Source organism: Podarcis gaigeae (assembly GCF_964106915.1).
Source record: "Podarcis gaigeae genome assembly, chromosome: 3".
NCBI lineage: Eukaryota > Metazoa > Chordata > Lepidosauria > Squamata > Lacertidae > Podarcis > Podarcis gaigeae.
The window spans coordinates 82,201,779-82,226,511 of record NC_139680.1 but is presented as its reverse complement, the minus strand read 5'-3'; the positions used below and the strand labels follow the sequence as shown (position 1 = coordinate 82,226,511).

Here is a 24,733-nt window from a genome sequence, read left to right as displayed (position 1 = left end):
CCACACTCTACCGATTAACTAATAATACTGTAAAAGGGGCAAACCTGTACACACTTGCAGTACAAGTGTGTGTATACAAGTGTCTGCTCAAAAGCAAGTCCACTGCATTGAGTAGGACTTCAACTGTATGTATAGTATGTCTCAGTGGGCAAAATGGCCTTCATTGGCATACATAGCAGCAGACTACAAAAATAAATTTTAAAAATGAAAGACCATTGTTGACAACATGAGGTGGCATTTAGCTAGACCTATTGAAAGTAATAGACCTAACTTAACTATGTTCATTAGTTTCAGTGGGGATACTATGAGTAAATCTTAGTTGGACACCACCCAATGAGTCCATTTTCAGAGCAGTAATTTGTCCACCCACTCAATAAGATTTAAAATGTTCATTGTCTATAAACCAGAAGTACTCAACAGTTATAGTTACAGGGCAACCCTATGCCTGTTTACTAAGAAGAAAGTCCCACTGAACTTCAGGTAAATGTGTACAGTGGTACCTCGGGTTACAGACGCTTCAGGTTACAGACTCCACTAACCCAGAAATAGTACCTTGGATTAAGAACTTTGCTTCAGGATGAGAACAGAAATCGCGTGGTGGCAGCGGGAGGCCCCATTAGCTAAAGTGGTACCTCAGGTTAAGAACAGTTTCAGGTTAAGAACAGACCTCTGGAACAAATTAAGTTCTTAACCAGAGGTACCACTGTATAAGGAATGCAGCCCTAATCTCATTGCAGTCAAGAAACCTTTAAGGACTCTATCAAGGTCACACATCAATTCAGCATGAACAGTGTATTCCAGAAATATTGATGGCAGTTTATGATGGCAGTCCTTCTCAAAAGGCTCATGGCCTGCTTAGGCACCAGCTGATATTGAAGATGAAACTAAGGAGACATTGATCTTCCCACCCATTTTTAAGATTTTAAAAGATCTTTGGTGTCTTCATAAGCTGAGGAATTGATTTCCCTGATATCAAATCCAAACTCTTCTTCTTCTACTACTATTTTCATGAGACATGCAGGAAGATGGAGCCATTAGCTTTGCGCATTAGAAGGGGAGTTCAATCAATATAAAGGGGAGATAAGAGTGGAAAGAGGAGACTTCCTAGTGAGAAAGACAATGCTGGTTTAAGAAAGGGATTGCCTGTAAAAGAGCTGAGAAATTATTTTCAATTCTTAAATGGAAGTGAATGTTTGCCTAAGTCTCCGATAACCATCGAACCATAATAAACTGGAAAGATAGACTCCATACAGTTGCTAAGACACAGTCAGGTTTATTATGTTTAATGCTTCCATTTCATGTCTCTCTCTAGTTTTTCAAGTAATAAGCGTTACTTTCCATTTATTTCACATGCAGTTACTAAAGCAACACCAGCAAACTGCCTTTGTTTAAAAAATTAGAAATATGGGAAAGAAACATTGTATTTTAAACAGAGATTGAACTTCAGGCCTTTAGGCCTGGCCTTTTTTAGAACCAGAAAAGTGCTAATGAACTGGGCATTGACAACTGGCACATATGGCAAGCTGAAAAATGGAGCAGTGGCCTGCATATAGAAAGAATGACATTTGGTTTCAAGCTGCATTGCGTCCTTTACTGTGCCCACATTTCTCTCTTCCTTTGAAAAAACATTGGTACTTTCCTGTGCTTCTATAAATACGAGTTTTAGAAATGTGTATATTTTTTGCGACTACTGAGAGCTGCAGCTGCAGGTAATTATTAAATGCAATCCCTTCCCACTTAATTTATATGTCCTTAATCGGGCCATATGTTTCATTGAATCAACTCCTAGAGAACATATCTATAATAATAAAAGGGTAATGACTCCTACTTCACTGGAAAAGATGGCGCAAAAGGGAGGGAGATTATTTATCTCTATAGATGTTAAGAAAGTGTGTGTGTGTGAGAGAGAGAGAGGGGGGGGAGGGAGGGAGGGAGGGAGAGGAAAATTGAATTATTGCTTGTAGATGCTATTTAAATGTGCCTCAAACGTGTTTCTTTCACATTATTCTCTAAAGCATTGCTTCCCAATTAGCTAAGTACTATGTACCGTACTTTCAAAAGCCAAGGCATGGACCCCCTACTTTTGAGAATATTTATAGCTCTATGGTAGTATTTGTTATCCAAATGGTGCAGGTGGTCTGCGTAACACCAACTGGGAACTACTGCTCTAAACCAATGGCTGTACTTAAAGCTTAAAACTGACTCTGGACATTTTTGTGGCAATGTGAAGCGATCCCTAGCCCTTTCTGCTTGTATGTGCCCATAACGTTACACACAAGGTTACACAGCTAAGCTGTGGCTCCATGACTGCCCCTACTGGTTAAATCTAGGATTGCTGCGTGTGTGTGTGTGTGTGTGTGTGTGGCAGGCCTCTTGTGCTACTACCCTGGCCTATGAAAAATGAGTTGGGAACTATAAATAAGTAGGTTAAGTGCCTTGCAGCAAGGCAACAATCCAACACAGAATTAAGCATTATGTACCCCATTGAAACCAAAGTCTATCTAATTCTGTCTTGGAATATGGCAAGTGCCCACAACAAACCCACAGCTAGATATGTTGTGGTATGTTCAGAGAGCCTAGACTAAACTGTGGGTAGCTATCCAGTGTCCATGTGGAATAGCAAAAGCCCGACTGTAAGAAGTCTATTATGGTTAATCCTTTGCACTAGGAAGTGGAGACCCTCAAGCCCCTCTTTGGTACATAATCCCTCACCAGGCTACACCAGTCTGCCCTATACCCTCACTGAGTGCTTTTGACTGGCTGGAAGGTGTCCCTGACCTGTTGCTTGCCTGTGTAGAATATTGCTTGCCTGTTTTCCCTTAACTGTGGAAAAAAGAGCTAGAGATGTCCTTAAAGATATCTGAAAGTTCAAGGAAGAAACCTGGAACAGTCCATGAAACACTCCTCAGCAAGTGTACTCTAGAACATTGTTAAATGCTACGGCCCTATTGATGTCAAAGGGAGTTAGACATCCATACCATCTCCAGCAACCTGTCCAATGGATTATGTGATTCACCACCACTAATGATTTGGGTAAGGGTGCACAGTTGCTTAAGCAAAGGTTCTATGGCTAATAATGTAAATAATGGGGATTTATGGGACACGAGGGTGTCCCATCAATCAGAGTACAGTAATAGCATGTTGCACCACACTCTGCAGGCAAGCCCTTTCAAATGAAAATACACTCAGCAGGGTTTTGTTTGATAAGGGTCATAAATATAGGAATGCTGTTATCTTAAAACTTTATAGAAACATTTCCTGTGCTAAAAAAATAACAATGCATGTGTCCAATGGAATAAAATTATTCTCAATTCTCTGTTTTCATAAGATGTAGAGAATTTCAAAACCTTGTTGTTTTTGGGTATTTGTGGGGGGGCAATGCTGAATCTTCGTTCATTTTAAATCCTTTAAACAACTTGAAGTATGTACTGAGTTTCAAAAATTAACTCTCCAAAAGTCATGGATGTCAAATTAAAGATCAAGGTTAATGTCAGATTTTGCCATTTCTGCCAAAGTCAGAAGGGTCTGGAGAAAAAGAAATGATTAACTGGATCTGCAGTGCTAACACTCTCAGAAGTATCCCCTGAATAAAGTCCTTGAAACTCTAAGGAAACCATTGAAAATTAATTGCCTCATTCTTTTTAGTTTGGTATAAAATGTGGATTCATGAAACACTATCCAGACATGCCTTTCCCTTGTCTCCCACTAGAGAATGATGCCTAACAGTGATAGGTATATTTGAAAAATGAAATAGCTTCTAGCAAATTAGCCCTTGACCTACCAAAAGTTCATATGAGTGCCTCCATACTCTACTAAAAGAACATTAGGTCATCCTTATCTAATGTGGAAAAATGAGAGCAGGGAGAAGCTAGAGCTGGGGTTTTTCTTCCCAGTTTTCTACCCAACTCTTTTGTAGTTTTATCCACACCCAAACAAAAACACACAGGCCTTTGTGACACACACAGTAGTTTGCCACAGATGCATATTGATTATTAACCACAAAAATTATTTACCACTATTTACCATGTCCTAGTAAGAATAGAATGTATTTATATAGGGCTTGTCATTTACTAAAGGTAAAACAATACATATTTCTAACTCATGTGTTAGCCTAGTACAGTCCTGTTTCTAGCATTTGTTAAGCCTCAGACTTCTGTATACAAAATGTGGAGGTATGTGAACTTGTGCTCTTCATGTTATGCCTAATTTCCTGTGATATGGAACTGTCACAAGTCACTATGACAGCCTGGAGCCTGACCTCAAATTGCGCATAATGAAAGGGTGCTCAGCTCAGAAGCTTACATTACTACATAGCTAGAGAACTTATCATTTAAGCATTCAGAGATGTTAGCCAGCACCCACTTGGCACATCTCTGCCTAATATACTGTAATAATGAAGAATAATCCAGCCCTTCTACATGAAAGAAAATGGACTGGTGAGCAAATTGCTGGGCTTTGTCTGCAAAGCATCCCTGGAAGGGGCTTAAATTTAACTGAAATCACCGAGCATGTGCTCTCAAATGCTGCTCTCACTAGCAACAAACATCTCTGGGATTAAGTGCTTTGTGCAGTCTGGAAGCCACTATATGACTAAAGCCAGATAGAGGATGCTATTCTATGCAAACTTACTTGGGAGCAAGTCCCATTGAACGTAAGAGGACTCAGCTTCAGTGTGAACCTGTGTAGGACTGGCTGCATAGGCCAAGCTTTATGATTCTTTCAGTAAACAAGATGTGTAGTTTATAGGCAATTCATGCTGCTTTTTAGTTGTGCTTCTAGATGCTGAGCCCATTGTGCAAAAAATTGTGCCATGTGTAGAACTCAACACAAACCAGCCTCATGAAAACTGCTTAAAACAACAACAGTGGCTCATTCCACATGAGTCCATTGTACACAGGCCACGTTGCAAGCTTGGGATATGGCTACAGAGCAGCTGAAAGTCACCAACCATTGAATAGAAACTGAAGTTGCCATGAATTCAGCAGTTTGTGAGAACTGTCCACAAGCGTGAGCAGTTGCATGGCTATACCTCGGGTTACATACGCTTCAGGTTACATACGCTTCAGGTTACAGACTCTGCTAACCCAGAAATAGTACCTCGGGTTAAGAACTTTGCTTCAGGATGAGAACAGAAATTGTGCTCCGGCAGTGCGGCAGCAGCAGGAGGCCCCATTAGCTAAAGTGGTGCTTCAGGTTAAGAACAGTTTCAGGTTAAGAACGGACCTCCGGAACAAATTAAGTACTTAACCCGAAGTACCACTGTCCTGCACAATGGTCCTTCCTCCATGAGGTGAAATCCAGGACTGAATTAAATGTAATGTGGGGAGAAACATGATGATCATCCACAGTTTCCTCTTTTTCAAAAAAGCAGCTGTAGAGCACCTGAACTAGATAGGGTGCTGGGTGGAGGTGTCTATCTGCCCAGTCATGCCGGATAGTCTCCTCCAGCTTCTGCCTATGGACTGATACTAGTGTTGCTGCATTGGTGCAGAGCTCTCTGTTCTGCCTACCAAATGGGTGAGTAGAAGTGTTCCCTGTGGGCAGCAGCTAGCAGAAAATTCTGAAATGGGGCATTCATGTGACAGCACCAGGCCTGATCTGGGCTCAATTGCTGTGCATGCTGCAGGTTGTTATTCATAGAATCATAGAGTTGGAAGAGACCACAAGGGCCATCGAGTCCAACCCCCTGCCAAGCAAGAAACACCATCAGAGCACTCCTGACATATGGTTGTCAAGCCTCTGCTTAAAGACCTCCAAAGAAGGAGACTCCACCACACTCCTTGGAAGCAAATTCCACTGTCGAACAGCTCTTACTGTCAGGAAGTTCTTCCTAATGCTTAGGTGGAATCTTCTTTCTTGTAGTTTGGATCCATTGCTCCATGTCCGCTTCTCTGGAGCAGCAGAAAACAACCTTTCTCCCTCCTCTATGTGACATCCTTTTATATATTTGAACATGGCTATCATATCACCCCTTAACCTCCTCTTCTCCAGGCTAAACATGCCCAGCTCCCTTAGCCATTCCTCATAAGGCATCGTTTCCAGGCGTTTGACCATTTTGGTTGCCCTCCTCTGGACACATTCCAGTTTGTCAGTGTCCTTCTTGAACTGTGGTGCCCAGAACTGGACACAGTACTCCAGGTGAGGTCTGACCAGAGCAGAATACAGTGGCACTATTACTTCCCTTGATCTAGATGCTATACTCCTATTGATGCAGCCCAGAATTGCATTGGCTTTTTTAGCTCCCGCGTCACACTGTTGGCTCATGTTCCTGGGTCACTCCCCTCTACTTTCCACCCTGGCTTGTATGCACAAAAAGGTGACAGATTTGGCAGTGGCCCTGTGGTTCTGTTAAGCCCTACTGGGCAGTGGCCAGATTTAGGATTGTACCCTGGCCTGTTGATAAAGAATACAAAAGAGCCAATGTGCATATCAGATTTTACTCATGATGGCAAAATCCTTATGAATGCATTTTTGGGTGCTTTAGTAGCTGTGTGAACTACCCTTTCTATGGTCAAACTTCCCATTCACTTCCTGTGGCTGTTGGTGCCTCTGTGAAAGATTTGCTTGTCTCACAAAAAGATGGAGTGAACCTTATTATTTGGTATGTAATGATTTTCACAAGAAAGCTAATTTGCCACTGATTGCAATTGTTAAAATAGCCAGCGAGGAATACTGAATGACGATGTTTATATTGCAGCTTTAATATCAACCAACTGCCTATTCTTCATGGAAGTTCAATATTTCTAATTACTATTCAACAGGAGAGCATTTTAGTATTTGCAAAAAGTAATAAACTGCAGGTTAATCTTGTGTGTTCATTACTTGTTGAAAGAAAGTCAACGGCATACAGCAGAGAATAGATCTAGATTTGGTATTCTCGGTGCATTTATAATCTGGTGTATTACTATTTACATTTTTTCCTCTTATCCTTTATTCTCACAGTACTGTGAGGTAAATTAGACTGAAATATAACAACTGTCCCTGATAATCCAGTAAGATGTTTGGTTTACTGGATTTGAATCCATTTCTCACTGGTGTAAATCCAACACTATTAACTGCAGTGTTCCTTAATTAATAATAAGCAGGCCAGAGAAGTTGAACAAGAAATAGATTTATTAAAGAACTACGTACTACAGGTCTTCTCTCCTTTAGCTGCTTTCTAGCTTCTAGCCTTGCCTCCTGCTTGGGTCTAATCTCTTAAACTAGATGTGGGAGGTGCTCTTAAAGTTTAAGATGGAATTCTAAACATTGCGCTACTACAACGGTTACATCAGTGCAAGCATTTCAGCTTACCTGATGGAACAATCTCCCCTCTTGTCCCCTGCATCATATTCTGGGGGTTCTCCTCAACCCCCAGCAGCCAATTTGAGGGGAGATACAGGGGCATGTAGGCAGGATAAAGAGCAAGTCGCATTACACTAGGGGGACTTGTTGCACTGGCTCCTGCTGATGCAACTGTTTTGTTTAATCTGACCGACGGTTGCATTTATCCTGACACTAACTACAACGTCACACTTAGTATTGTTAAATTTATATCTTGCCTTTTATCCAAATACAGTGGTACTTCGGGTTACAAATACCTCGGGTTACAAACTCCGCTAATCCAGAAGTAGTACCTCAGGTTACGAACTTTGCCCCAGGATGAGAACGGAAATCGCATGCCGGTGGTGCGGTGGCAATGGGAGGCCCCATTAGTGAAAGCACACCTCAGGTTAAGAACTGTTTAGGGTTAAGAACGGACCTATAGAATGAATTAAGTTTGTAACCCAAGGTACCACTGTAAATCAAGGTAGCCTGCATGGTTTTCCACACTCTTTTTAAAGGTAAAGGTACCCCTGCCCGTACGGGCCAGTCTTGCCAGACTCTGCGGTTGTGCGCCCATCTCACTCAAGAGGCCAGGGGCCAGCGCTGTCCGGAGACACTTCCGGGTCACGTGGCCAGCGTGACATCGCTGCTCTGGCGAGCCAGAGCTGCACACGGAAACGCCGTTTACCTTCCCGCTGGTAAGCGGTCCCTATTTATCTACTTGCACCTGGAGGTGCTTTCGAACTGCTAGGTTGGCAGGCGCTGGGACTGAGCAGTGGGAGCGCACCCCGCCGCAGGGATTCGAACCGCCGACTTTTCGATCGGCAAGTCCTAGGCGCTGAGGCTTTAACCCACAGCGCCACCTGCGTCCCACACTCTTTTTACCTTTACATTAATCCCATCAGATGGGTTTAGCTAAGAGATAGTGACTGACTCAAGGTAACCCAGAGAGATTCATTGCTGCCTGGGGATTTGAACTTGGGTCTCTCACAGTCTTAGAATTGTCCATTGTTTTCACCTGGATATTTTAATTTTTCTTATATCTCAACTTTCTGCTTTCCTCCATTGCGGTTCCCAGGTGGCTAGCCATCCAGGTACCAACCAGACTCAGACTTGCAAAGTCTTCAGCAAAATGGTGGTCTCATATACCTTCAGACCAAACCCTAGGATCATGTCTTCTACATGCATTACCATCTGTATATACCTGGTCTTGAATAAATTTATCTTTCAACAGTTTGCATAGGGAATGTTTAAACTCAGACCTTACCATATTTGGGGGGAAATGGGTTGAGAATGCAATCAGAAGAAATATATCCTATGCTGAAAATATCCAGGAAAATGTCATCCTATGGAAGTGAAAATCTGGCCAGTGATTGATGGGCGGCAGCACGGTAATGTGTGTGGTGGGAGAGGGGAGAAAATATCCATGCTACTTTAGTGTAGGTTTTGCTAGTCACAAGAACTTAAGTCAATGGATATCTGGCTCTTAAGTGCTCTTCCACATTTTTATTTATTAATTGAGCATTCATCCTGATTCGTTTGCAGGAAAATTGGACAACACTGGCTATTTCACAAGTATTCATTTTTATTTGTTTGCAGGTAGGTTAGAAGCCATTGCATAAATTGCAAGTGTTATCCCTCACTTTCCAGTTAATTCCCCATCACTTTCCTTACTACTTCCTTACTATGGAAGTGGAAATCTGGCCAGTGATTGATGGCCAGTCCAACTTTTTGCAGCCACAGGAAGTGGGCTTGTTAGGCAAGACGACCGCTAATCAACTATAATTGCACAACCTGGATTTGCTTGTACATGGTTGAACCCCACCCCAAAACAGCAACAGTGTGGAAGCGCCCTAAAATAGTATATGACATACAGTGAGCCACTGAATGAAACTGGAGGAGATAGACCTCTCATCTCATTCAACAGAAGTCTTCCTACATTAGGCTGGGAAAAACAGAGCCAATAAATTTCCACCTGAGAGCTGGAAGGATTGTGGGCCTCCCACTTTATCACTGTATTTTGGAAAGCCTTGGTCTGGGTTCCCAGTAGAAATTGCTAGTAAGCGGTAGAGCAGATGCAACTGATTTTACTGTCTCTGAGAGCATGCATTGTCAGAGGAGTCTTTAAAGAACTGACACCTGCATGTAACGCTGACAAGTGTCTAATCCCATTGCCAGCTGCTTCCTATGACTGGCAGTGGAATATGCAGTGGTGATATTTCTTCCCTGCCTATGGCCTGCCAGAAAGAATTGGTCAAGGGGATGATCTTACACAGAGGAACCTAAAAAGTACAACGCAAGGAATACTTTGCAGAAAGTCAATATAAAGTGCACATCTGTGCAAGATTACTTAGCAGGCCTAAGGCACTCAAATCCATACTCTGGCGTCAGCGCTGGGCATTTTAGTTGACATGCCTTGCAATTTTCCAGACTCTTCTACCTTATAGCTGCTCATTAATTACCTTCATTTGTCAGCTGGCAGTGCAAACAGGGTACAAATGTTTAGTCTGCATCTTGGGTTAATATCTGGGAGCAGCAGCAGTGGATGGAAAGCTTCCAGAACTCTGCTACATAACTGCCTTCTGCTCAGATTGCTTAGCTCTGAAACCAAGCAGCCACCTCAACATGTTTTCCCTTCTTAATAATGTGCCAGCTGAACTTTCTTTGAAGTTGTTGCAATAGCATTCCTGTTGGCATTCATAAATAATATTTTAGAAAAACCACACCACCCCAACACTTTTATTGCTAATGGAGTTTGTTTTGTTCACAAAGTCATTCTAGCACTCAGTTTGGGAGGAGTGTTGTGAGCTGGAGAGAAAGAGCTTCTTGGCAGATGAAAACTCAAGGCCTCTTCCCAGTTCCTCCTGAATTGCCAGTAGCAGTAGGGGAAGGCAGATTCTCTCTCCCCCCCCCCCCCAAACTGCTTATTTGTAGCTGTTACAAACACATGCCTTTCCTGCCCTTCTTGAAAGGAATTCAGACTGAATCCAGTATTCATCCTCATAACCCTGTGAGGCTTGCTAAGCGGAGCAACAGTAACCTATGCATGGCCACCAGAGAGATACTTCACACTGTGTATGAGACAACTGGGTTCCACCAGCTGTTGCCATGCCAAACACATTTGTCCCTAAATATGATTACAAGCATGCTGTGCATCACAACTAGTTGTGGCTCTCCAGTGTCCTTTACATACAGTGGTACCTCAGTTTAAGAACAGTCCGGTTTAAGAACGATTTGGTTTACAAACTCCGCAAAACTGGAAATAGTGTCTTGGTTTGAAAACTTTACCTTGGTCTAAGAATGGAATCCAAACGGTGGAAGGGCACCAGCGGTGGGAGGCCTCATTAGGGAAAGCACGCCTCAGTTTAATAATGGTTTTGGTTTAAGAGCGGACTTCCGGAACGGATTAAGTTCGTAAACCAAGGTACTACTGTACTATGGAAAATGCCAGGTAAAGTGGGAGCAGAATTAGCTGGTGCTAGATACAATTCCATGATAAAGATCTAGGTAGGAAATACGTGAAACCAAACTAGGTTTCTCTCATTATTTTGACTCTCAGACCCTTTGCTTGAAGGTACTCTCTGAAATCAGTACACTGCTTAAACATTTTCTCCCTTTCCCCCTGATCTTCCAAAGTTTAATTAGGAATACTGATCACATTTAAATCAATGCATCCTGGAATGGGAACTTCCTCATCTTTCATCTTGATCAGAACAAATACCCAGAATAACTCATGTCAGTGAAAACAATAACAGTTACATATGTTAAATGTAATGGGAGCACTTTCCATAATTAATTCACTAGTTAAGAATGGCCTATTTCACTCTAACACAAATTGGGACAGACAAAGGTTTGGCTCCATTTTCTCTGCAGTTCCTTACAATGAAAGTTTGCTTTCCCTCATTTCTTTGTCTAATATGAATAATGGTCTACAAGAGATGGCCTATTTGTGCAACTCTATATTCCATAAACCTGGGAGGAAAGTGCTGAAAATCTATTATACTGTCACTCAGCACTATCACTAATGAATTCTGGCTCGTTCCCACTTCATTACTCAACTTACAGTGAATTAAGGTGTTTTTTAATTATTCAGTAATCTCTGCCCTGTTTTAAACAATGTACTATTGGCATATTAGGCAGCCCAATCCTACAGCCTGGTACGAAAGGGTCAGGTAAGAATGAGCAAAACGCGTCCTTCCTCAATGGCGCAAACAGGGTCAAATTCAGCAACCTGGCCTAGGAGAACCCCTCAGTTATTCACAACTGAGAGAAAGAACTGAAACCCTGTATTATCACTAGAAGGGGGGAGAAAATTGTCAATTTATTTTCTCTTAATTTCTCATTTTTCTAAGCTTAAATCCAGTTATCCACATTTCGACATCACTTGGCAATTAAAAAAAAAATCTTATTAAAAGTCATCTGCATATCCCTGTGAATTTCTCTTAATGTAACACATTCATATACAGGCAACTCCCAATTTACGCAGGCCTGACGTTCCGAGGCATCGCACAGTGTCAGCGAAATTGCATATATTTGAAATACCAATAGAAAAAGATTGCAAACAACCTTTAAACTTCTGGAAACCCTTTAAAAAACAACAACCCAGCAGCACTTACCAGTCACCAAACTCCGCCATAAACACTCCCTCCAAAACTCCCTGCTCAAATTCAACTCTCCACAGGCCTCAATGGTAGGTGCTTCTGGGATTGCATTTGCAAAGGCTCATGGGATTGCTAGGTGCTGTTCTCGTGCTGGTTTTGCTCTTTCTGGGCTCTTTTAGGGCTGTTTTAAAAGTCACTTCTGGGTTCTGTGTGGTCGCAGGTTGATTGGTCGTTTCCTGTATGCAGTTCTGCCTAATATACACATTTGTGCAAACCAATCTCCCCCAACGGAACACATTAGGGTTCCCATACAACTGGCATTTCATGGTAGCAGTGTCTGTGCAGAAATTGGTAAAATGCGCCTTTCGCCATGCCCACACCCAAAAAAAGCTCAACAGCTTTCCTGTCTGGATTTTCGTGGTTTGAAAAATGGCAACCCTAATTTAGCAAGCCATTTAACTTACTATTAATTTCAGAATCTGCATTGTGAAGCAATGCAGCATCGCAACATACTAACCTCACACAGAGAGTTAAGGGAGGTTTGTGAAGACCTTAAAGCTTATCTGTTCCACGTGCCAGTTTAATGTCTCTTGATCAGAAAAGAAAGATCACCCAACAGCAAGCACTGCTAGCTTGGCTTAACCAGGCAGTAAATTTCATGGTGGTCTTGAGGCACCTGTTCACACTTAATTGAATTGCCCTTAATTTGACCTTCCCCTGACATCTGTTTTTGTGTAACAGCCAAGTAAAGTATGACACAGTTTCAAATAGACCAGTGTCTGGCACCTGTTATTTTATTATTTATCACTGAGATTGTGTCAGCGTTCACTTCCATGTGCTCACTGCTGTCCAAACATGGAAAGATGATCTGCTCTTTCCCCCAAAATATCTTTTTAAAAAGCTGAAATATAAATATATTGGAGTGCCTAGCAATAGTTTAAGAAAATAGTCACTTTCTCCAAGCTCAACACACTCACCCCATCTGAAGGGATTTAAAACCAAAAATATACGTGAACAGGATCACTGGCTAAGATCTTTACCTACAGGAAAAGGACTGCCTGCGCACACACTCACACACAGCTTCAGCAGTTTCTCTGTTTCTTGTCTTGCAAAATAGCTTCGGGAATATTGCTGGAAAAGGAAAAAGCAGAATCAAATAAAGTATCTGAAGCTTTATTAGGATAACTGCTGAGGCAGAGGAAGAGACATGAAGGCAGGCAAGGAATTATAGAAAGGAGCTAAGCTGTAGTAACTACACATGGGGCAATAGTGACCTTGCAGCTGTCAGACTTTAACTGCAAACCTTCTAAATAACTGTGGCAAGTTCACTTTTTCTTTACATGTGGAGAACCAACCCTTATTTGTGTGCCCAGGCAGATACCCTCCAACCCCAGGCGACATCCGAGTGGAATAATGACTCATGAAAACGTGTTATGGGATTAAAATTGGCCACAACTTTATTAAACCAAGGAAGACCTTGGCTTAGGCATTGGGTGTTTATCCCTCCCAGTCCCTGGCCGGGGATCTGGGGTACATCAGGGTTAACCAATCTGTCTGGGGATTGGGCTGGCTCTGGAAGATGTATGCTTAAGCAGAAAGCCCACCCCCCATTTCACCGCAACACAGGGGAGTGCACTGACAACCTATTGGCATATGGCCAATGACTCCCCTCAAAACAACCCCTTTAACGGGGAACCTGTGTCACCACTTCACACACACATCCATTTGGGGAAGATAGGCTAAAGGATTCTGCCCAAGGCCTAAAACCGCCAAAGTTGTGACATTTTGCTATGGGGAAGGCGAAACCTGCCAATGCAGGGAAAATTTCTTCCTGGTCCTTTAACAGCAACCATCGTAAGACTGTAGCAGCGCCTGCATACCTGTAAAGAAGAAGTTAACCTGCAATAAAAGGCCTAAATGAAGGGAGGGTAGGGCGGGTGAAATTCTGGAGCCAACTGAGAGCTCCCAGGTAGGCTCCGCCCCCTTTTATGATTAAAGAGCGGACCCTACCCTTACCTGGTCCACTCCCCTGGCTCCGCCTCCCCAGTCACAATTGCTTATTTAAATTGAGGTTTGGCGGAACCTCAAGGTTTGCGACTTGGGGAGGTGGTCCAGGAGCACTCTGCCGGGAGTCACATAGGGTCGGGGTGCTGCGCGCAGGCACGCAAAGGGTGTCCTCCGTTTGGTGTGGAGAGCGGTCATTACCACAAATAACTGCTGCCACCAAATACCTATACAATGCTGTTTACTAGCACCTTTAACTATAACTCAGTAGCTGTGGTATTTTATACATGGTACAAAACCAGCCAGATACACTTTTATAATTAAAGAAAAGTAGCACTATATTTTTATTATTTATTATAAAGATGTGATAAGGTAAATACTATACTTTAGTCAATTACTGTTTATTTAAGACATATGTTTTATGGTGGTAAGCTTGCATTATCTTTAAATGACAGTTACAGAAGTTTACTTTTTAAAAAAAGTTATGGTTTTATTCTTTTTGTAAACTGTTTTGAGATTTTATTACAGAAAAGTAGTGTATAAATCTTGTGAAATAAAAAAAGTAAGTAATAAACACATTTTTAAAGGTGATCCCCCCCCCCCCCCAGGAGCTGAAAGAACTTGCACTGTGCTGTCTTTCTCCCCTACTGTTCAGAAACTGGGACAACTTGCCAAAGTGAATTAAATAAAGTAAGCGAATGACATCATCAAAGCTTTTAAGTTAAAACTCAGGTTTTCAAAGGAGTTAATTACTTTTTTAAAAAAAGGTTTAAGGGCTCACACCTGCCTGAAATATGCCTGCTGACTTCTCTTTTTGGCCCAGATTAAATGAGGCACTGGCAAAATGCTTGCCCACGTAGGCAGATGTGGTCATGTTTAATGGCATTTGATCCTGTGCACAGACCAACATGAGCATAGTGTCTGCATGCTGTTGCAGCATCTGCTGAGCCTGCAGTTCATTTGGAGTCAAATTATGGGGTAGCTGCACACGGGAAAATCACTTTTTAAAAATGTTATGCCAATCGCAATAACTGCCCACACAAATAAACATTTTTGCCCTGCTAATGTCTCATTTAAATTATGCCTTCCTTCATCCCATGTGTTTACTCAACACTGAGGAAACTTCACTCAATATGCACTCAGTGGTGGTGCCCTCTCCTCTTTTATTATTAGCTCACCTGTTCAAGAACTGTGCCTTGGGCACTGAAAATAGACCCTGGGGCTGAGCTTTGATGACACCAGGCTTAAAATAGTCCTTCAGTACACATTAAGAAAACAAAACATAACAGAATCTTCAAGAGGTAAATTTGGGCTGCGAGGGCTCCTTGCTGCCTGTGCATTTCGCATGCAGCTTAGTCAGTTGCATGTGAACTTTTTAAGCATTAAAGCTCTGCTGTAAGAGCTGCTTTTTCTGTGAACTCAGCCCATGACATTCCTGTAAGACTGAAAGGTCCCCGAACCAAGGTGGTGGCAGGGCCAGTCACATAGGTCGTTGACAAGAAAGCAGCCTCCAGCCGAGATAGGGAGAGAGGATTTTCTGTTAAGGAACCACCTGATTACGGATCTTTAAACTTTATGAGAGGAATGGGGAAAGTGTGACCAGGTTCCATCAGCCTCAGACAGCCTGGCCAGTGGTGAGGGGGAGGGTTGTAAGGAGGCAGTGATTTCTATCCTGTGCTCATCACAGTAAGCACTTCTGCAAAAATCTACATTGTTGTAGTGTTGTAGTGTAGTGGTGCTGACCTTTAAACCCTAAATGGTCTCAGTCCAGTATACCTGAAGGAGCGTCTCCACTTCCATCGTTCTGCCTGGACACTGAGGTCCAGTGCCGAGGGCCTTCTGGCGGTTCCCTCACTGCAAGAAGCCAAGTTACAGGGAACCAGGCAGAGGGCCTTCTCGGTAGTGGCACCCGCCCTGTGGAACATCCTCCCACCAGATGTCAAAGAGAAAAATAACTACCAGACTTTTAGAAGACATCTGAAGGCAGTCCTGTTTAGGGAAACTTTTCATGTTTAATAGGTTATTATATTTTAATATTCTGTTGGAAGCTGCCCAGAGTGGCTGGGGAAACCCAGCCAGATGGGCGGGGTATAAATAATAAATTATTATTATTATTATTATTATTATTATTATTATTAGTCTCACTATCTGCAATGGCTAACAATCGACTTCAATGCATTTTAATGAAAGGCAAATGTCAAAAACAATAGTGAATATCACTTGTATTCACTTGCATGATTTCCATTCCTGACCTTTGGCAAATATGCTAATTGCAGCCATTTTCACTTTTGTTTCGGACAGAGTTCTCCTGCATCCTTAGTGAGGGGTGAAGGGAATTGGAGTCCAGCAACGCCTGGAGGCAGACAGCTTCCACACTTCTGCTCTCACAGTAGACTTCCCCAACCTGGTACCTTCCAGATGTTTCGGACTTCAACTCCCATCAGCCCCAGCCAGCCACAAACTGGGATGAAACCAGGAAAAGTGTCCCCCCCCCCGTGTGCATTTGCAATATTTCAAAGGTGCCTCAGCTGTGCAACCTCTGTGTACACAGCTCTCAAATGTATCCAAGCTTACGGACTGTCTGGTTGCTTTGGATGAGCCCCAGGCTGTTTAGATAAGTGAGGGATGTACTGTACACATATTTGATTCATGCGCTGGAATAGCGCTATTCATTTCAGCAGAGCTCTATGTCTAGTTTTAGTGGAACTGTCTCCCTGAAACCCTTTGCTGGCTGTTTCTTCCAGTGTTCACAGCTGCTGACTGTTTTATAAAGGTTTGGGTCTGGCCAGCACTAGTGTTCCTAACTGTTGTCAGCTCCAATGGAACTGCTGCAACAAAGAGAGATTCTCAAACCTGGTGGAAGAGGAACACTTATTTGAGAAATATATACCATTGAAGCGTGCCGTGTGAAAATTGGCAGAGCTTTTTTTGTAGTGGCACCACTGTTGAAACAGAACTTCAACTGTTGTAGCCATAGAATTATATAATTGTAGGAAGGGACCTAGGGGTCATCTAGCCCAACTCCCTGCACTGCTAAAGCTTCCATGATAGATGGCCATCCAACCTCTGCTTAAAAACCTCCAAGGAAGGGGAGTCTACAACCTACCGAGGGAGACTGTTCCACTGTCGAACAGCTCTTACTGTCAGAACGTTTTTCCATGTTTATTCAGAAATCTCCTTTCTTGTAACTTGAAGCCATTGGTTCGAGTCCTACCCTCTAGAGCAGGAGAAAACTAAATTATACGCAGGACAGATCCATTGAAAACAATAGCTAAGATAGGGCTAACACTGGATATAACCCTTAGTGGTAGGCATATTATTAAACCCTTTGGATATCCCCAGCTATCTTAAATGGGAGACCCCCCCCCTTGAGATATGGATGCTTAAAAAAAATGCTACTGATACTTAACTTTACATTTGTTCCACACTGTTTTCCTATTTTTGGGACTTGGTTTTCTGCAAATCACCTTGAAGAAGAAGAAGAAGAAGAGTTTGGATTTGATATCCCGCTTTATCACTACCCGAAGGAGTCTCAAAGCAGCTAACATTCTCCTTTCCCTTCCTCCCCCACAACAAACACTCTGTGAGGTGAGTGGGGCTGAGAGACTTCAGAGAAGTGTGACTGGCCCAATGTCACCCAGCAGCTGCATGTGGAGGAGCGGAGACGCGAACCCAGTTCACCAGATTACGAGTCTACCGCTCTTAACAGTCTACCGCTCTTAACCACTACACCACACTGGCTCTCTTGAGCATCTTTTGACCAGGGCCAGCTCTGCCATTAGGCAGAGTGAGGCAATTGCCCAAGGCAGTAGATAGGAGGGGGCATCAGCAGAAGCTGCCTTGCCTATTCCTCCTGAACCCCCTGGCCATTCCACTTTGCTACAGATCAGAGCCACACTCTGTCATGCAAATAGGGAGGCTTTGGGGGCCTCACTGACCACTGAGCTTAAGGCTAGCCATCCCTCTTCTACCCTAAACAAAGTTGCTGGTTCTTTTGTTAAGTGTGCCACATACAAATCCTTGCATACAAATTGATGCTGCATGTGAGGATTTGTGGAATTAGCTTGTAATGCTGGCAATGTATGGTTATTAGCTATCTCTTAAAAACTGCACGCAAGTAAATATGAGAACAATGCAGCCACTCTTCCTGAACTTCCTTTTCCCCAAATTGCATTGGGATGATGTTTATCCCAGTATATAGGTAAGACTCCTCTGTCTAGGGAAATTCAGCCCTTCAACTATTGAAGCTGAAGGAGGAGAAAAGTAGCACATGTTTCAGGATCCTATTCCTCCTTAGGACTTTACTGCCTTCCAGGTGCTCCACAACCCCACCCAGATGAATGCTGCACGGTTTGAGAACCACTGGATTACAAGTGTTATCAACGTTTTTAAAGGAAAGTGTTAACAGAAAGTGAACATTCAGATATGGTTGAAAATAAAAGTCAGCGAAACAACCAGGGACATAGAACTTATGAATGTTTTTGCCAAGAGTGGCAATAAATTATTTCAAAGTAATTTAGGTTTTCTGCAGCAAACATATTGCAATGTAGAAGAGCAGGGTCAGAATGCATCTATCTCTTACTGGTTATCTATGGTTAGCAGCTAGACTTGTTATAGCTCAGTTTTGGAAGGACTTGAAAGGGGCATCCTTATCGAATGGTCTTAAAAGCGTTTGGCAATTGGCCCCGATAGCAAAATAGACCAACAAAATATCACTCCATAAAGGAAAAGATACAAAAACTAATTTCCAACTGTCTGATACTGTTTTTACTGATTGCATGAATAAGAAAAAAACACCCTGAACTCTCACTAACATCCAGGCTTTTTTTCTTTTTTTCTTCTTCTCTAGGTTAAATGATATTTGATGCTTTAGACTGCTGTGTTGTTTTTATGATGTTAGCTGCTCTGAGCCCAGCCTCGGCCGGGGAGGGCAGGATACAAATAAATAATAATAATAATAATAATAATAATAATAATAATGCTGTATTTTCAGTATTTTTTGTTTGTTTTGGAAAAAACAACAACCCTAATAATGTTATTAAAAATATATATGTTATTTTTTAAAAAAGAATATCAGGGCCACACCTACTGGCCATGCCCCCCCATGCCCTCTGTCAGCCATCCATGTATTGAGGGAAGATGTGAATAGGGTTGTGTGCGCTACATGTGTAGGGTCCCCGTACTGGGCATGTGGGGGGAAGGGGATACAATGACAGGGATGGAGTTGAAATAGTGTGAATAGAGCCGAATATTCCCAGGTAATATTATTGCATGGATACATTTCTGTATTCTTATTCTGTTACCACTTACTTTCTGTATCGCAGCACATCGTTCAACTGTGGAACTCTCTGCCACAGGAGGCAGCGGTAGCCACCAATTTGGATGGCTTTAAAAGAGGATTAGACAAATTCATGGAGGAGATGGCTATTGAATGCTACCAGCCATGATGGCTATGCTCTGCCTCCATGGTTGAAGACAGCAATGATTCTGAATACCAGCTGCTGGAAATCACAGGAGGGCAGAGTGCACTTGTGCCCGACTTCTGCTTGCAGGTTTCCTGTGGGCATCTGGCTGGCTACTCTGAGAACAGGATGCTGAAATGGATGGGCTATTGACCTGATCCAACAGGGTCTTCTTATGGTTTCATGTGCTATGCAACCTGGTCCTGTGCTGAGTTACCTAGAGTTGTCTTGTTGGCATTTGCTCTCAGTGAGGTGTGAACAGGATTGCCGTCCTAACATTTCCCCATCTTTCCTCTTTAGAGTTCCCCACAATGATTCCCAGAGAATGTGCCCTGCTTAGCTTTGCCTCCCATTTAATTTAGTGACTGTGCTGGTCCCGTGGGTTTCCATGAGGCATGGTCCGAGTCCAGTCCGAGGTCGAGGGTGCAGTATTGAGGCCGTCCGTCAAAGCTGAAGCTGGGTCCAAGGCAGGGAGTCGGGCGAGGTCAGGAGATCCAGCAGGCAGGAACTGGGTACCAACAACTAAGGGGCTGGCTGGCTTTTATCTGCCCCGAGGCATAGGGCAGTCCACAGGTGACTCGCCACTCCTGGCTTGGAGGTGAGCACTCCTTCTGCGGGAACTTAGTTCCCTCCGCCTCTCTGCCCTGAGCCTCTGCAGCTCAGGAGAGGCTGGAGGGTTACCAGACCCAGAGGCAAGCTCAGCCTCCCCTGACGGGGCTGAGAGTGGAGCACCTGCAGGCAATGGGTCCTCCATCCCCTCAGGAGCCAGAGCAGACTCAGCTGGTGCCTGCACCTGAGGATCCAGCACAGGTGAGGACCCTTCAGGCTCAAGCCCCAGCCCTGGCTCAGCTGGTTCTGGAGGCGGGGAATCCTGTGCAGGCTGGGATTCCTCAGGTTCAGCCTCCAAGTCCAAATCCCAGGCCATCACAGTGACACACTGGGCCAGAGTCTGGAATTTAATGGGGTGGTGGGTGCCGCCACTATTCAACCCGAGCTGCTACAACTTATATATTTTCCCTCTCTGCGTTCTTTCCTCTGTCCCTTCCTTCTGAGTTTTCCCATGGAAGAGAGAAGCGAGTAACCCAAGCTTGTCATCCATCATAAAGTGTCAGTGGGATTCTCCATAGAGCCTGTGGCAATAGAATGATGGAAAGTGGTGTCATGCAAATTGTCCAATTAATTGTCGAATGAAAACCATGCACCCTTCTCTAACTCTCTCAGTTTAACTATATTTAGTTCCAGTTGCACGTAGCACAACTGAATGACTCTGTTATTCTTCTAGTGGAATTGTTTACGCATTACACTGAGGACTGCTTCCTATCTTGGTGATTTTCTACTTACGGCAATAACAAGTAAGTAAGTCGCATATTAAAACTCAGTCTTCACCAAATATTTACCAGATGATGTGTACTGTGAAATCAGCAAAAGGATCTTTTTACACAACCAAAATTAATCCAGGACCAGCTGTGGGGTAGCACTAGGATCACTATTGTGATGCTGGTATTCAGCAATATTATAATTCATTATTGCCTATTCACTACCATATCACCTTTTTATTTTTGAAAAAAGGAGGCATTAGGAGAGTGACTGAGCCACTTAATACAACATTGTCCACATTACATTTTGACAAGCTAGATTTAGATTTGGTCCTAGATATGCCCCGTATCAGGGATTCCAGAAATGCTTTTGAGGGACTGGAGGAGGTCCAATATTAAATTTAAAATAAAATTCAAAATAGGGTCCAAACAGTTCAGTATTGTTTTAGAATAATAGAAGAAGTACCGGCACACTGTTCAGGGCCCAGCCTCTTCACCCTCAACCTCATCTCCCCCTCTCTTCCCACACGTTAATTCTCAGAGCCAGTGTGGTGTAGTGGTTAAGAGCAGTGGACTCATAATTTGGCGAACCAGGTTCGATTCCCTGCTCCTCCACATGCAGCTGCTGGGTGACCTTGGGCTAGTCACACTTCTTTGAAGTCTCTCAGCCCCACTCACCTCACAGAGTGTTTGTTGTGGGGGAGGAAGGGAAAGGAAAATGTTAGCCGCTTTGAGACTCCTTCGGGTAGTGATAAAGCAAGATATCAAATCCAAACTCTTCTCTTCGTCTTCTTCAGCTCTGTTGGACTCCTTCCTCTACAGCAAAAGCTCAGTGCCCAGGGCACAGCAAACCAAGTCCTGCAGTGGTTCCTGCATGCTAGTAAACAGGCTGCACCTCCCTCTTCCATCAATTAACCTTCAATACAACAGTTATCTTTCCCTTGGTCATCTGTAACAGGGAGCACTATTCCCCGCCCCTCCTCTTACTTGTGTCCCTGACCTTGATTAAATTAACTGCACAGTGTTAACCATGTGGAAATGCAGAAAACCTCTTTTCTTTTTGTGATATCTGTCAATTCAGGGGGGGAAAAGATTTGATCATCACAGTTTAGAAATAAGTTTTTATTGAGACATTTTAATTTTTGGAAGAAAACACAAAACAGATTTTTAACAGTTCTGATTGCTGGGTGGAAACCTCCAAAATGGTGCCAATGTAAGATGTGCTTATCAGAGCTCCATGGATTCCTTTTTTAAATCCTTTAATTACATGGCGAAGATTGCTTGCTGGCTCCCCCCCCCCCTTTTATCGGAGGCAAGGTTGTTTTAAGTGCTCCAGCAACCTCAAGGAATTTGTATCATAGAACTTTGTGGAGCCGGCGTTGTAAATTAGTTTTAATGAAGCCAAACAGCCTTACAGCCACCACCCTAGCTTCCTGGCGGTTATATCTGCACATTATAAAAAAAATATTGTAAGTTCTGATTGCCCAAAATATCCCACCTTCCCCCAGAACCAATTAAACACACACACACACACACACACACACACACACACACACATATATGTGGAGTGGAAGGAAAAGGATACAAATTAAGTGAGGCAAGTAGGAAGAGTACACAAAAGAGGAGAGATTTCTGATTCCAGTAGGTCCAAAAATTCAGATCAGATACAAATAAATGTTGTGCTTGTACACACCTGTTCAATGTTGTTCAACGCTGTTTAAATGTTTCTTGTCCTTGTGACTGCCAGTTGTTGAAGATCCTCAGTCCAAGATTCAAGGTGTGGCTGAGTCGATGCTTTCCAGTGCCAAGTAATATTTAAGTACCATGTCATTTTTATGGAAAGTGCTGAGCGTTAAATTGAGGCATCAGAGTATTGTGGCTGAACCAGGACATTCTGATATGAATGCCGGAATGAGGCAATAATGGGACAATACTATAACATAGGGGCTGAAGTTCCTTCAGGTGCCATATTTCTCCAGCAGGATTTTGATTTGTAAATCACAATTGATGAAATCTATCCAGGGCTCAAACAAACATGCAAGACAATATTATTGCAGTCTGAGGAGGAACAACAGATAGACTAAAATAGAGTTCCACTGTGATGATTTGTGCCTATAGTCCTGTTGCTATCAAAGGGTTAAAGGGTAGCAGAAACGCTCTAATCACTGAGCAGCTGGAGGTCATTAGGCTTCCAGGAACATGAGTTTGTATAAATAGTCTCCTGTGTGTTTGTTCTTCCCTTTTCTCCCCCTTTTTGGGCGTGTTTGCTGAGATGTGTGGTTCTTCGCCAGGGTTGTTTTTGTTTTGTAAATAAACCTTATCTTTGAGTTACAAACCGCATGCTCCAAGACTCCTCTTTGAAAAGATACTGCCTCTCCTGCCCTTCTTCAACTGCTGTGCGAAATACTCTGCTGTAGTGGGACTTGTGACGATGGAAGCGCACTGGGCATTTACATTAAACTAATTAAAGTTTAATGGGACAGGTTATGGGTGTTTGTACGTCAAGAAGGAGCTAAGGAGTGCAGTTCAGAGTGATTTATGAAAGGAATGGAGCGAAGTCAGAAGCGGTTGCCGACAACGAAAGCTTTCAAAGCAGCTTGAGTCCTGCAATGTGCCTAGAAAAGTTTTAAACAGGCACTGAGCAGTTTGTACTTGCTGGAAGACGTCTTATTCTTCAAGGAGCCACTTCAGCAGCTGGGAGACGGTCTACAGGTGTGTGAGTATCGTTCCTAAGCCCCAGGGAGGATGGCAGAGTCCCAGGAAAGTTTTTCTGTCCCGTTTACGCGACTCAATGGGAAAAATTGGCAAGATTGGAAGGCTAGAGTAAGGGTTTGGTTGCAAGCAAAAGAGTTGTGGAGTTGCACTGAAGCACCGCCTTTACAGGCAGCTGCAGACGCGTCTGCAGAAGACAAAGCAACAGCAGCGGCTTCACAGAAACGTGACAGGAAAGCCCAAGGTCTACTAGTTTTGGCAGTGGGACCAGAGCAAATGCCTTACGTTTCTGAGTTAAAGAACACGCATGAGGTCTGGACGGTTCTGCAGCGGCTAAATTCCAGAAACACTGCGGGGGCCAAGATCCATGCTACAAGATGTTTGTTTGATTTACGTCTCCAACCGGGAGCGTGTGTGAAAGAACATATTGCCAAAATGGTGTCTGCCTTTAATCAACTAAGACAGCTGGGCATTCCTTTCTCTATGGAGCAGCAGTCATACATATTGTTGTCTTCTCTTGATAAAAGCTATGAGACTCTAGCTCTAACTTTGGAAGCTATGCCTTCAACTGAATTAACCCTTGAATACATTTCATCTCGGCTTGCAGATGAACAGGATAAAAGGCAAAGAGAAAGAGGTTTGTCTTTAAAGGGGAGTTATGCTGTGCCTAAGAGTGTTGATGCTGAGTTTGAGCACACAGTAAATGCTTTTGCAGCTAGACACTGTTTTCGTTGTGGTTCCCCTTCCCATTTAATTAGGAATTGCACACGTGAACCTGGTCAAGACAGCACCAAGGCCGTTACCCCTAGTTACCAGACAAGGAGTTCCAGGGGACGTCAAAGAAGAGGAGGAGGTCGTGGCTACTCCCACAGCACACAGCACATGGCTTCAGCAATGGCGTTGATGCAAGGGCGTGGCCAAGGCAGCAATCTACGCTGGTTGATCGACAGTGGTGCATCTCACCACCTGGTGGCGCCATCTAGTGTCCGTTTGCAGAATTGCAGACATTTGCAAACCCTTAAAGTTGTGACAATGGCAGATTCAACTAAACGTTCCTTAGAGACCGTAGGCACAGTGTTCTTGAAATGTTTGCAAACAGAAATTGATGCCTACGTGCTAAAGGGATTGAAGGGGTGTATTTTGTCTGTGTCAGAACTTGATAGAAATGGGTTTAAAACTGTGTTTGAAAATGGGGTTTGCACTATTTCAAAGAATAACGTATCTCTTTTGCAGGTGGAATGCAGAGATGGGTTATATTATTTTGAGACAAGTCCAGATGAAGTTGAACAGGTTCATGCTGGTTGTGTGAACACGCCTACCCATAATTCTTGTG

At 43.2% G+C, this 24,733-nt stretch overlaps 1 protein-coding gene across 2 annotated transcripts in view; it reads right to left on the bottom strand.

Moving 5' to 3' along the window:
* Nucleotides 1–12,003, bottom strand: part of LOC310841577 (uncharacterized protein) — a 57,127-nt gene extending 45,124 nt beyond the window's left edge. Inside the window, exon 1 of one of the 2 annotated variants that reach the window (XR_014562556.1) lies at nt 11,922–11,997. Coding sequence is in view for 1 of the 2 variants with exons in the window: in XM_083732886.1 (XP_083589012.1) it covers nt 11,922–11,941 (20 nt within the window). In the remaining variant the exon portion in view is untranslated. Of the gene's footprint in view, nt 1–11,921 lie in introns of both variants that reach the window. The other variant, XM_083732886.1, reaches the window with a different exon arrangement.
* Between the last annotated feature and the right edge of the window lie 12,730 nt (nt 12,004–24,733).